The sequence below is a fragment of the Pistacia vera genome, unplaced genomic scaffold (genome assembly GCF_008641045.1).
Source record: "Pistacia vera cultivar Batoury unplaced genomic scaffold, PisVer_v2 Contig158, whole genome shotgun sequence".
NCBI classification, from domain to species: domain Eukaryota; kingdom Viridiplantae; phylum Streptophyta; class Magnoliopsida; order Sapindales; family Anacardiaceae; genus Pistacia; species Pistacia vera.
Genome location: NW_022195663.1, coordinates 129459 through 143355, shown reverse-complemented (window position 1 = coordinate 143355; position 13897 = coordinate 129459). Strand labels below are relative to the sequence as shown.

The window sequence follows — 13897 nt, the reverse complement described above, 5'->3', positions numbered from 1 at the left end:
TATTACGACGTTCTTTGCGTCGAGAGAGAAGATTTTTCCTTTAGTGACCATACAATCAAAAGTCTCAAACAGGTTACAATTAAGTTAACTAAGCAACATGAACTGGATATGATTTTTCAGCCTTACTAAATTAACCAGAGCTTAACTTGTATAAACTAGTTAAATAAGATAGTGATTTCTAATTAGTCTGAAAGCTTAATTAGTGAGAAAATGTGTGGCACGAGGTGAGAGCAAGGGTGCACCACTACCGGCATGCATGGTCCACGAATGGATCAAGAATAATGAGCTGAAGCAAATTAAGACCCTAAAAAGAAGCATATCGAAAGTCAGTTTGAAAAGATGCAGAATAATAAGGTAATGGCCACGCCTGCAAATGCACCATTGCATTGCCTTTGTAGTCCAAAGGAGCAACAACCAATATGCCCAATGGAGAGTGATCAGATCATCCTTCATCGATATTTCCATTTAAGAGCTTCCATCATGTTTCCCAAACGTCATTTTCTCGTTTTTAGGTCATGTTTCTTCTTCAACTAATCAAACCCTATTCGATCAGTGTTCACATTTCAACGTCAAATGAAATGCTTTCCAACTTAATATAATTTCTCTTTCTCTGGTGAGTAGTGGATATATAGAGATGCCTTTAACCTCCGATGAAGAAATCAATGCGTGGATGCTACGTTTTGGTTTTTCTGGGACCTCCACCACTGATATTGGGCACTGGATAAGTGCCCTTAATGGCCTACAAATGGAAACACTAACAATACTATCCATAATTTTAATTAATAAAGGTTAGCATTAATTTCATCCTACATATACTAGGTTCTGATATTTAATACTTGTTAGTGGTCTTGTTATCCACCATGTCCAATTAATATAGTAGAATTACTATTAGGGTTTGTTTATAAAATTGGTGACATTAATTCTTTCTTCCTCTTTCCCCCACAAACGTCACAAGTAATGAGTGCATTCACATTTTGCAGCGTTTTCGACATGTTATTAATTTAGAATTAGTGGATTCCTTGTAATCAGATATCATGATCAAGTTCATTAATTATTGATCATTATCTATGTGGATTCGGGAAATATAAGATTAATATATATATATATTTTGATTATGCTCAACATTAGTTTATATAAAACTCTTTTAAAGTTCAAGATTTATTTGCTTGATCATAACTTCTGATTATCAGAGTCAAGCAGGAACTTGAGTTTTATACTCAAGAAGATCATTATAATAGTCTGCTAGCCATTTCTTTATTATCCTGACTTCATCTTCTCGTTGCCTCACCAACCAATCTGGATCAGTGTTCTGTGCGGTTTGTATATCCAAGCAATGAGATCCTGCAATCACCAGCATGGAGCATATGCACTTCAAATTAATTACACAATTTTTGACAAATATTAACTAATATTTCTCTTAGATGTCTAATATATAATTTGGGGGAGACGAAGACAGGTACAAGATTGTATACCATTGACTGTAGATACAGCAACTACACTTTCAGATATGTCCTCCAACACCCTAAAGACAAAAAAAATATATATATATATACTTAGACTATATTTAAGTAAATTAAGTTAAATAATTTTCAGGAATAAATAAATAAACGTTTATGAATGAATATATTCGTGTTTACCCGCCGCTACTATAAGGATCTTTGAGTCCATTGGAGAAAATGATATTGCTGGCAAACCTATGAAGTATCAATTTTAAATCCTGCCATTTTCCATAAAGTAGTAATATATAAGACATTTGATCAAAATTAGTAAATTATATTTGAAGGGATAGCATAATATAGAACATACACGGCCTCCATAATAAGTTGTGACCCAATGAGGCTGAGGCTCGACGCCAAACAAGCTTTTGCAGTTCTTAATGAAGTGGTTTAGATCAAAGGGAGCAGGAGGAAACATTGTATCATTGTGACCGTGACCAATGGGCATCACTATTTCACTGCATGTCTGTAGAAAGACCAGCAGTATTATCAGAATAAATTCATTAACAATTCTATGCAGTCATGAGAAGATGTTAGTGGCGTCTCCATATCATCTCTTTATTTATAAAGGAAAAAAAAAATTTGCTACTTTAATAATTATTAATCATTTACATTCCCATATATGTAAAAGTGTTCGCAATTCTTCACAATATAGATATTTAAACTTATGGAATATGAATGCCTCTCGCACTTCAAAATAACTTAATCTATAGGTATAGGTTTTTAGTGGGGTCATTTGTATTTTTATTTTTAATGAAACATGTTTAAATTATCTTAAAAACTTTATTAAATCAGCATTTAATTTAGTCTGGAGCCAGAAATTTATAGATAAACCCTGAGCCAAGACATTATGAAGAACAATAATAGTAGAAATGGGTGAGCAAATTACATATAGAACCAGATCATTATGATATTATTTCTTTTCATATGAAGAGGCTGATGTTTAATGCTTAAATTTTAGAAGTTAATGGAATTGATATGGTGTGTAATTACGTTAATTACCTGCCATTTCCATCCTGTAAGTGTCTCACTTGGATAATTGTATTCATCAATGTCATAGCATGGCTTATCCCCCACATAAGCAGCAACACCTGCAAATATTTTTCCAAGAATATCGGTTCCTTGAGGTGCTCCATCAACGCCGCCGCAGACAACACTAAGTGGATATGTTGGGGGATAATTAAATTGGGCTACCTCCGAATATATTGAGTCTAAGTAGTCCTTGAGATCAAAGGTTCTCTTTAATTTTCTGAAAATTAACGAGTTCAAGTAAAGGAGCACAGGTTAGTCTAAGTAATTAACGCCCTATAATATTTAAAGATTAACTAAAGGAGCACAACTTAATCAAAGATTAAACATGACTATTTTAATTACTCGCAAGTTCTGAATTTTTGGCTGAGGATTGAAAGACCGTTAGGCCCGGAAGCTACTTTATCGATTTCACCCCATGATTTGCGTATAGTTTCGTAGCAACTTTCGCTAGTTTCCTGCACAATCATCATTATTGTTTTATGAAAAAGAAAAGAATTTTGGCTTTGAAGTTCTAATTAAAAATGTGAAACTGAGTAAAGCAATAAAATTTTCATTCGTTTTTTTTATTACTTTGAAGTCCTTGGTTACAATGGAATAATAACCAATTTCCGGAGCAATCTCATCAAAGTATAGAATTGGAGCTGATGAAGCTAGAGCTCCAATGGCAATGTGGGGATATTTTAGCCGGAACCATGCAGCAAGCACTGCACAAAAAGAAAAAAGTATTCAAGTTAATATATCTAATAACCAAATCACGTTGTAATTATTTAAATACAACTTTTTTTTTATTTATCGCCTTACTTCCCCCATACGATCCTCCAACAACGATTATTGGAGAATTCTGTGTGGAATATTTTTTCTGTACGTGTATAAGAACAGCAGCATAATCGGCTATAGCTTGAGCGGAGTTGAAATAACCACGAGCACTTGCATTTTTCAATGCTTCTTCTCTTGTTGTCAACGGTATTGATTTCCCATAGTATCGATGCTGTAAAGATTAAAAGACTTTTCCATATAAAAATTCCCCAATAAATGTGTATAAAATCACTTGAAAAGTTAGAATAAAACACACAACATATTGTCACTTTTACTATTGTACGGATTCTGGAATTTATTCTTACCTCTATATAAACTAGAAGGGCCTTAAATTCAGGGCCCATATCAGTGAGAAAACCACAGTTTATATCTTCTTCTATATTCTCTTCAGCGCCAAAGAACGCTAAGATTGGTGCAGAAGCATTTGCACCTCCCCAGTACTTAAAATTTATCACATATCTCTGTTGAAAAGTGGTGTAGCTTTCAGGCCTATAATTGAAGTGATCAAGTGTTTGATTGAACAGAAAAGTTTTGAAATCTTTCGATTTGGACGCTGCAGACATGGGTTTGGGTGCATGTACTTGGGCTGTTCTTCGGTGTGTTCCAAGCCTTGGGATCTTAAATTGTAATGTTCTTGAGACACAAAAAGAGAAGAGCAGAAAGAAAAGGAAAGGAAATTGAAAGAAGTGTTTAAATGACTTCATACTGGCAGCTGGCTGATTGTGTTATGCTGAGAATTAGATGTAGAGAGCTTCTATTTGAGTGTGAGAGTTTAAGAGATGTGGGATCTCTATATATAGTGTAAGATTTTGGCATGTATTAGTTATTCATGAGTTATGAAGAAATTGATTATGTTGACTTCAAAGAATAAAGCTAAATGCAATATCCTTAAATCCATTACTGGTCAAAGTGGTACTGCCACTTTTATCATACCAATCACTGACCTTACCATATTCTCTGTGGATATATATATATATATATATATATATATAATATAAGGCACGTGTAAGTAATTGTATAGCGGATTTCTAAGAAGAGTGTGTCGTCTTTATGGATCACTTACAGAATTTTGTGACGCACGAGAGATGACATTAGAAGTTTAAGTTATACATCATGAAATCAGGATCTTTAGGTTAGAGTGTGGTTGGAATAAGAACAGTGATCTGCCATTTGAGCTTTAGTAAGTGGACAAGGGAAAGCATTTGTTAGGCCAAAACTAGTCCTTGGCTCAAATAGGAGAACGGGACTGAATAAGAAAGAGACCAGGCCAAATCCCGATGCGGCCCCATCCAGATTAGGCCCATTTGATACGAGATACAGTCGGCTCAAAACATCGGGTCCGGGCCTCCAAATCACAGTTCACTTCCTAGACCTATGAGCAAGTCCAGAGTCCACGACACCCACACATCACTTTCCTATTCCAGATCAGTCTCCTATTTGAGGTCACATTCCTGTTCAGGTCACTTTCCTACTCGAGGTTACTTTCCTGTTCAGAATCACTTTCCTATTCGAACACTGGTAAGACAGCTCACCACCGCCCTAATTCCTCTAGGGTTTGTATCAGAGTCACACTAGGACTCCTACTCCCACCAGGACTGGGAGACCAGACTGTCACTATATAAGCAGAGGCCAACCCTCTCACAAGGGGGATTAGATTACATTATACCTTCACATCCGAAGCTCCTAATTGAGAGCTTCACATCACTGCCGTAGTCACAGTCCCCGACTAGACTTCCGGTAATAGCCTCTTTCAGTCTTGCTAACTTGAGCATCGGAGTGCCTACGGCAAACACCACCCCGGTGTTTTCCATTCGCTTCGCGCTTGTTTCTCTACGTGTGTAAGTGCATCGGATCGCTAGTGGCCTCAACCTCACGGAATCAGACCCCCTTTCCGTATAGGTAGATTTCTATATCTACAGTTTGGCGCCCATCGTGGGGCCTCTAGCAATCATTCAGCTTGACGAACCTTGCTACGTAGAGGAATTTTCCATGGTTGACCCTTCGGACAACGCTAACTCCGGCCTCGAGGCTAGACTGGAGGCTCTGACCGCTCTCATGCAACAAAATTCAGACAAGATGGCTGTACTGGAAGCCAAGAATGATGCACTCTGAAGCAAAAACGTATCCATCAGGTCCAAAAACCAGTCTCTTAAAGAGAAGGTGAGTCAGTTCTATGATCCAGAGCTTCTGCCTTGCCAGGTACCTCCCAATCGATTTCGCGCCCCAGTGTTCCATCCATGCAACCTCTCCAAACCCCAGAGCACAGACCCTCGGCCTCCAGTAAAAGGCCACGTCCATTAAGTTCATCGGTGGTCTAAGACTCGATCTTGACTCATGGAGGAAAGGATCTGCCAACATAACCCCATTCATCTGATCCACCCTAGTATCGAGATCAAGACGCCCAAGAGACAGAGAGCCCACACCTGCAAGACCAACCCATTCTTACCATCCAGCCTCACCTCCAGTCAACCATCCCCGCACAAACACCATTCGGCTTGGCTCACCCTCACGGGTTGAATGGCTAACCCAACCAAACTATAGCACTCGAGCCCACCCATCTTGACGGACCGAACGAATATCAAACAACCCTCCTAACCATTCATGTAGGGTGAAACACCAGATCAGTTACCATGAGAGTCATCCGACCAGAGGGAATGAATGGAGATCCGGGCTACCAGGGTGTGCACAAAGGAATGATCCACCAGACTACACCACGCGGGATGACCCAACAGAATATGCCAAGGACAAATGCAATGGTTGACCCAGTCAAACGAGATGACCTAGTGGTATCCCCCTCTCCTATGGAACAGGTACTGGCCAAGAGGCTGGCTGATGTAGAGGCAATGATGAGGCGCATCCCAGGAATGTTGGTCCTGACCAAGAAGAGAAGGCCTCACTATTACGCGGATTCACCCTTTGTGGACGAGATCGCCCTAGCCGACATGCCCCGAAAGTTTACTATTCCCAACATGAAACCCTACGACAACACAACTGACCCAGATGATCACATAGCCTTATACAAGCAATGAATATTCACTGTCTCAATACCTCGAGCGTTGAGGGAAACCTGCATGTGCAAGAGTTTTGGTTTAAGCTTATCCAGTCCAGCACTCAAGTGGTACACAAATCTCCCGAACGATTCCATCGACTTATTCGCTCAGCTCACCGACACCTTTGTGGAGCAGTTCGTCAACAACAAGAAACTCGAGAAGCTGTCGGCCGATCTATACAGAGTTACCAGAGGAGGGGAGAGCCACTGAGAGAGTATGTCAACAGATTCAACAAAGAGAAGATTTCCATCCCTTCCTGTAACCCTGAGACAGCCATAGACGCCTTCAAAAAAGGTCTCCTCCTGGATGGTGAACTACATAAAGAACTGACGAAGCTAGGTTGCACCACAATGGAAGACGCTTTGGCCAGAGCAACGATTCAAATAAGGTGGGAGGAAGATGAGGGAGGAAGATGAGATGAATCAGACAATTCACGCCAGGTATGACTAAATGCAGAATGACAGGAGGCCAGAGCTTAGATCGATTGTAGGCCCTACAAGGTCACCAAAGAAGCAGGGAAGGGTGCTTACTTGCTCCAAACTCCCAAAGGCAAAGACATCAGCAACAGTTAGAACACAATCCATCCCACATGCTACTACTTTTAGGTGAAATCAATCTAAATATTTGTTGTCTTTTCATTTTTTATTTAAAAAGGATGAGTGGGCCCATCCACTGCCTTCATAGACAGTCGGTCTCACGGCTTGAATTCAATGAAGCATTATTCAGTAACTGACACCTTCGAATTAGCCCTACCCGATTCATGAGCTTTCACACATCGGATCGGCCCTGCTCGATCCACAGATTTGTATCTTCGGATCGACTCTGCTTAATCCACATAATTACACCTTCGGATTGGCCTTGCTCGATCCACGGATTTACATCTCCAGATCGGCCCTACTCGATTCATGTAATTACACCTTCGGATCGACCCTGCTCGATCCACGGATTTACATCTTCAAATCGACCCTACTCGATCAAATGTTTATTACACCTTCGGATCGACCTTGCTCGATCCACGGATTTGCATCTTCAGATCAACCCTACTCAATCCACGTAATTAAACCTTCGGATCGACCCTGCTTGATCCATGGATTTACATCTTCAGATCGACCTTGTTCGATCAAATGTTTAATACACATTCGGATCGACCATGCTCGATTCACGAATTTGCATCTTCAGATCGACCCTACTTGATCCACGTGATTACACCTTCGGATCGATCCTGCTCGATCCACGAATTTACATCTTCAGATCAACCCTGCTCGATCAAATATTTATTACACCTTCGGATCGACCTTGCTCGATCCATGGATTTGCATCTTCGGATTGACCCTGCTCGATCCACATAATTACACCTTCGGATCGGCCTTGCTCGATCCACGAATTTGCATCTTCAGATCGACCCTGCTCGATCAAATGTTTGTTACACCTTCGGATCGACCCTGCTCGATCCATGGATTTACACCTTTGGATTGACCCTACTCGATCCAACAGATTTACACCTTTAGATCGGCCCTGCTCGATCCACGGATTTGCATCTTTAGATCGACCCTACTCGATCCACGGATTTGCATCTTCAGATCGACCCTACTCGATCCACGTAATCACACCTTCGGATCGACCCTGCTCGATCAACGGATTTACATCTTCAGATTGACCCTGCTCGATCAAATGTTTATTACACCTTCGGATCAACCTTGCTTGATCCACGGATTTGTAACTTTGGATCGACCTTGTTCGATCCACGTAATTACACTTCGGATCGGCCCTGCTCAATCCACGGATTTGCATCTTCAGATCGACCCTACTCGATCCACGTAATTACACCTTCGGATCGACCCTGCTCGATCCATGGATTTACATCTTCAGATCGACTCTGCTTGATCAAATGTTTATTACACCTTCGGATCGACCCTGCTTGATCCAACGGATTTACACCTTCAGATCGACCATGCTCGATCCACAGATTTACACCTTCAGATCGACCATGCTCGATCCATGGATTTGCATCTTCAGATCGACCTTGCTCGATTTATGGATTTTTTACACCTTCAGGTTGACCCTACTCGACCCACAGATTTACACATTCGGATCGACCCTGCTCGATCCACGAATTTACACTTTTGGATCGGCCTTGTTCGATCCGCGAATTTATACCTTTGAATCAACCCTGCTCGATCCACAGTTTCATATCCGGATCGGCCTTGCCCGATTCGTGGATCCACACCTTCGATCGGCCCTGCCTAGTTCATGAAGCTACACACTTAGTCGGCCAGACTGAATGAAGGGTTCTTACACCTCAGAATCGACAAGTCATTAACCCAATCCAACAGAGAGTTCACATGACTCAGCCACTGGGCTGCACCAAAATCAGAACACAAGTATACGACTCAACTCCACCATCCTCACTCCCTAGGAACCAAGTATTGGATCTCCACTCTACCCGACCGACCGACCGACCGACTCAACTCCACCATCCTCACTCCCCAGGAACCAAGTATTGGATCTCCACTCCACCCGACCGACCGACCGACCGACTCAACTCCACCATCCTCACTCCCCAGGAACCAAGTATTAGATCTCCACTCAACCCGACCGACCGACCGACCGACTCAACTCCACCATCTTTACTCCCCAGGAACCAAGTATTGGATCTCTATTCTACCCGACCGACCGACTGACTCAACTCCACCATCCTCACTCCCCAAGAATCAAGTATTGGATCTCCACTCTACCCAGCCGACCGACCGATTGAACTCCACCATCCTCACTCTCTAGGAACCAAGTATTGGGAACCAAGTATTGGATCTCTATTCTACCCGACCGACCGACTGACTCAACTCCACCATCCTCACTCCCCAAGAATCAAGTATTGGATCTCCACTCTACCCAGCCGACCGACCGATTGAACTCCACCATCCTCACTCTCTAGGAACCAAGTATTGGATCACCACTCTCCCTATGCCACCGACCGACCGACCCACCCGGTCTTTCAAACTTTGACTATCACCACTCACCCCACCCCACGCCACCGATAAACACATAGACTTAACATGTCTAAAGATTCAATCGCCCTTCCTACCCGACCGAGCTAGCACATTGCAACAGGCCGGCTCCCGCAACAAAGCCGACACTCCCATGCTTCATGTTCAGGAGATTCTTCCAATCGGGGTGATTGGCTAGGAGCAGTCTAGCACTTGTTCACCCTAGAGGCGATCAAGCCAAGGGGCCTCGCCCATTCGGTCTTCCATAGTGGACGAGTGGGCAACCATGGGTCAAATGTTTGCGCATTTTGTTTGGCCCATTGGCATCCAGTAAAGAGCGCCGTGGAATCACAAGCGCAAGTCTTATGGTCCAACAAGCCGGCCGAGCCGATTCCATCCCACTCAATCACCCAAGTACCCCAACCGAACGAACCTTTAATTTAACATCGTCTCTAACTCATTCGACCCGGAATGCCGAGCGGATACCCATGTCATGGGATTTTAGTTCACTTCTCCAGTTGGCAGGAGACATCGAACGATCACATGAGCCCCAGAAGTCTCGTTATCTCAGTCCCTTCGACCCTTCACACCGATCGGGCACACCCTTTTAGGGTGATTGCACATTCCGGATCAGCTTTGATACCAAGTGACCCTTGACTACAAATCACCTACATCAAACTGGTCAACTACGCCAACAATCAACCATCCAGGAAGGGAGACCGAGCGCGTCTCGATCGCTTCCTACTTTCTGACTTAAGAAAAACTTAACTCAGAGAGTGGGGGGCAAAATATTAGCGCAAAAAATAGTCCTTGGCCTAAATAGGAGAACGAGACTAAATGAGGAAGAGACCAGGCCTAATCCCGATGCGGCCCCATCTGGATTAGGCCCATTTGATATGAGATACAGTCGGCCCAAACCATCAGGTCCGGGCTCCAAATCCCAGTTCACTTCCTGGACCTATGAGCAAGTCCAAAGCCCACAACACCCACACATCACTTTCCTATTCTAGACCAGTCTCCTATTTGAGGCCACCTTCCTGTTCAGGTCACTTTCCTACTCGAGGTTACTTTCTTGTTCGGGATCACCTTCCTATTTGAACACTAGTAAGGCAGCTCACCACCGCCCTAATTCCTCTAGGGTTTGTATCAGAGTTACACTAGGACTCCTACTCCCACCAGGACCGGGAGACCAGACAGTCACTGTATAAGCAGAGGCCAGACCTCTCACAAGGGGGATTAGATTACATTACACCTTCAAACCCGAAGCTCCTACTTGAGAGCTTCACATCACTGCCGTAGTCACAGTCCCTGACTAGACTTTCTGTAACGTCTCTACTCCTTAGCCCTCACTATACTAGCCTCTTTCAGCCTTGCTGACTTGAGCATCGGAGTGCCTACGGCAAACACCACCCTGGTGTTTTATGTTCGCTTCACGCTTGTTTCTCTACGTGTGCAAGTGCAGCAGATCGCTAGTGGTCTCAATCTCATGGGATCAGACCCGTCTTACAGGTAGATTTTTACGTCTACAACATTTTAATAAAGATGTAAATTGCAAATCCAAACCTGTAAGAAGATTTATATTAAAGGTATGACACGATTGTTGTAAGATAGGGTATTTATGTTGGCATTCATTTTGTTATTCTATATATTTTGATTAATAACTTTATATAATCAATTCCTAAGTTATAGAAAGTAGATTGAGAGTTTCATACCTTCGGATGTGGGGATATATCGAGGCTTTCACCGAAAAAAGAATATAGATTGAGAAGATATGTTCATAAAAAGGGGAAAAAAAAGCGAGATAGTGATTGCTGAAAGTTTGCATTTCATTTTGCTTACTAATTAACGGGTATAAACAAATTTCACGCACAATGGGTAATCCCTCACAATAAAAGGAGAGATGGATTTATAGTGTTAGAGTAAATGAGACAAGCCCTTCATTTAAAAACATTTGTATGACATCTATTTTTGAGAATGTCTATAGTATCACAATGGTATCACTGATGTGGTATCACAAGCTATTAGATAGTTATTGTATTTCATAACTACCAATCACAATTAATTTAAAGATAGATGAAGAAAAGAAATTTATATGTATTACCAATTCACCAGATGATAGTATATATGAATGATGCGGTACTACGGTGATATTCTAGATTTTTTCCGTTTAAAAAATTGAGTGTAACGATAAATTCATTCAAATTATAAAGTGTAAGAAACTTTTGGTTCGCTAAAATCTTATGATCATAAAATGCAACGAATTACGGCAGCTTAAATCTTTATGATTCGGCAATTCATACAAAGATGACAGATGATAAAGCGGCATAGTTAACAAAATTACCCAATTAATTAAGAATAAAGAAGAAAGTAATTGAGTTTAATTATCATGAAATTAGACATGTGATGTGAGTTAACTAGTAATTAGATTGGTGTGATGCGTCATCATCAACTACTAAAAGCAGCTGTTTCCTAGAAGTTCACTAGAGTTTGATGCCAGAGGAATATTGATCAAATTATAAATTATTCTACTTTATGTCCCTCTGCTACTTGTTGAACTTTAACCAATGCATCTTGAAAAGAAAAGAGAAGCACTTTGACTAAACAGTCGAACCTATGTGGTACATTTTAAAAGAAAAAACTTCGAAACCGTCCAATTCTAGAGAGAAGGGCATTTTTGTTGCCGTAGAAGCACAAAAATTAGCTCAAAGGCTGAAGTCACACGCTTCTTAGCTTCACCAATCCGATCACACACTTTTTTTTTTTTTATGAACAATGACGTTTGGCTGAATGGTGTTGTACTCTTGTTTTGTAGTCAAGATTCTAAGTCAATGAGTGGAGAATAGAGTCATAAAAGGTTTTTACTTTTTGATGAAACTCTAGATAAGAGATCTTATCTTCACTCTTTTTTTATTTTTAAAATCAAGAACCAAGAACGTCTTTAATTAAACAAAAAGGTCTTTTATTGAATTGTCTTTAAATGTTATAAGACATTTAAAAAACGTTTTCTTTTAATCTTTCAATAATATAAATAGTTAATATAATTTTTAAATAAAAAATATTAAATATATTAATACTATAAAATGTTGGCATAAACAAAAGTTTGAAAGAAAATTCTTTTTACTATAAAATAGAAGGCATATTTTTTATGAACTATCTACAAAAAGTTATGACATTTTTCAGTCAAAAGATCCTCTTTGTTTAATTTTGTAATGGTGCTTTATAACTTAAAAGAACAAAGAATACAAAGAGAGAACCCATCAAAGATAAACATTAGCCAAACAAAATGGTAAAAAGGTATTAGCCCAAAACATTTATTGAATATGATTTCGTTCAACTGGTTTTCGAGGACTTTTTTTTTTAATTTTTAAATTGGAGGATTTTTTTTTTTTTTTTTTTTTAGAAGAAGGATCATCCTTAATTTATATACTTAATTAATGAAATCTTTAATTTTTTATCCAAATGATGTATTATCTCATGAGGCGTTGATATATCATTTAACACCTCAATTCCTCATTTACACATCAAAACCAGGGCAACACATCACTTGATAAGAAATTTGGGATATCATTTAGAAACAGTAGTATTATTCTTAATTATTTGTATCCAAATAGCTTTGTGTCATTGTATTACTAATTGTACAAATAGATTATACGATAGGTATGAATGATATGCTTACATGAGTAGATACAAACTAGTTTCTATTAATTTGAGTGCTCATAGTTTTCTCTTGTTAATTAGAAGAAATTAACTAATTAAGGAACGCCACTAACACACCATACACCGATCAAAAGATTAATTATCAGAATCACTCGCTTAATTTTATCCAACACTAGTTAGGTAAAATTAAGCATATAGTCACAGCAATATCATTCAATTGACTTTAATTTATTATATCTTACGGTGCTGCGTGAGCACATCCCTTTGAGTGGAAAACCTAATTTCATGATATAATAATGAAGTGAACTTTTGGTCTGGCAAAGTTTTGTATTTTGCCGTGTAACATGTGTATGCACTCATACTTGTACCCTAGCTTGGTTATTTATTCAACTTTCAACGAGACAATTATGTTAAATAAAATGTTTTAGGTGAAGTTGATTTGTACAATGCCTGGGTCTCGCTTTAGATTCTAAAAAGTCATAGTTAACGTCTTAACGATAGGGCTACGTAGACAAGATATTGTTTAAATTATTAAATCGAATGGAAAGTGATATGAAATATCCTTTTGTTTTTGATCCTATAAAAGCAAATCAAATCGCCAAATTTAAATTAAATATTTGTATGAAACTTTCATACATGTACTTCTATAAATGATAATAGAATGATGAGTTACAATTAAATTTAACTAACTGAACGTGAGTCATATATGTATATTTATTAATTTCTATCTATTAACTTTTTTTCCTTTTCACACGGTATATGTATAGTTGACGAAAGCTTGTGTGGATAAGTTTGTAAATGTGAAACCAGTACATTTACACCATATACTAGAGTTCGAAAAAATCTTTTAAATTTCCAAAAA

At 39.7% G+C, this 13897-nt stretch overlaps 1 protein-coding gene across 1 annotated transcript; it reads right to left on the bottom strand.

Annotated features, from left to right (window-relative positions):
* Positions 1-1112: 1112 nt before the first annotated feature.
* On the bottom strand, positions 1113-4094 carry LOC116124932 (lysosomal Pro-X carboxypeptidase-like). The gene is made up of 9 exons (XM_031410688.1): positions 3650-4094; positions 3330-3516; positions 3099-3232; positions 2871-2983; positions 2499-2745; positions 1807-1962; positions 1638-1717; positions 1473-1522; positions 1113-1341 (listed from the first exon to the last, which is right to left on the bottom strand). Exons 1-9 carry the CDS (start codon positions 4046-4048, stop codon positions 1193-1195), a joined length of 1515 nt encoding a protein of 504 aa, XP_031266548.1. The 5' UTR covers positions 4049-4094; the 3' UTR covers positions 1113-1192.
* Positions 4095-13897: the final 9803 nt, after the last annotated feature.

Excerpts from the sequence above, each read along its gene's own strand:
- LOC116124932 (XM_031410688.1), bottom strand. The coding sequence starts at position 4,048 with ATGAAGTCATTTAAACACTTCTTTCAATTTCCTTTCCTTTTCTTTCTG. Across the intron at positions 1,718-1,806 it reads CAACTTATTATGGAGGCCGT|GATTTAAAATTGATACTTCA; the intron begins GTATGTTCTATA and ends GGAAAATGGCAG. Across the intron at positions 1,342-1,472 it reads TGCTGTATCTACAGTCAATG|GATCTCATTGCTTGGATATA; the intron begins GTATACAATCTT and ends TGGTGATTGCAG.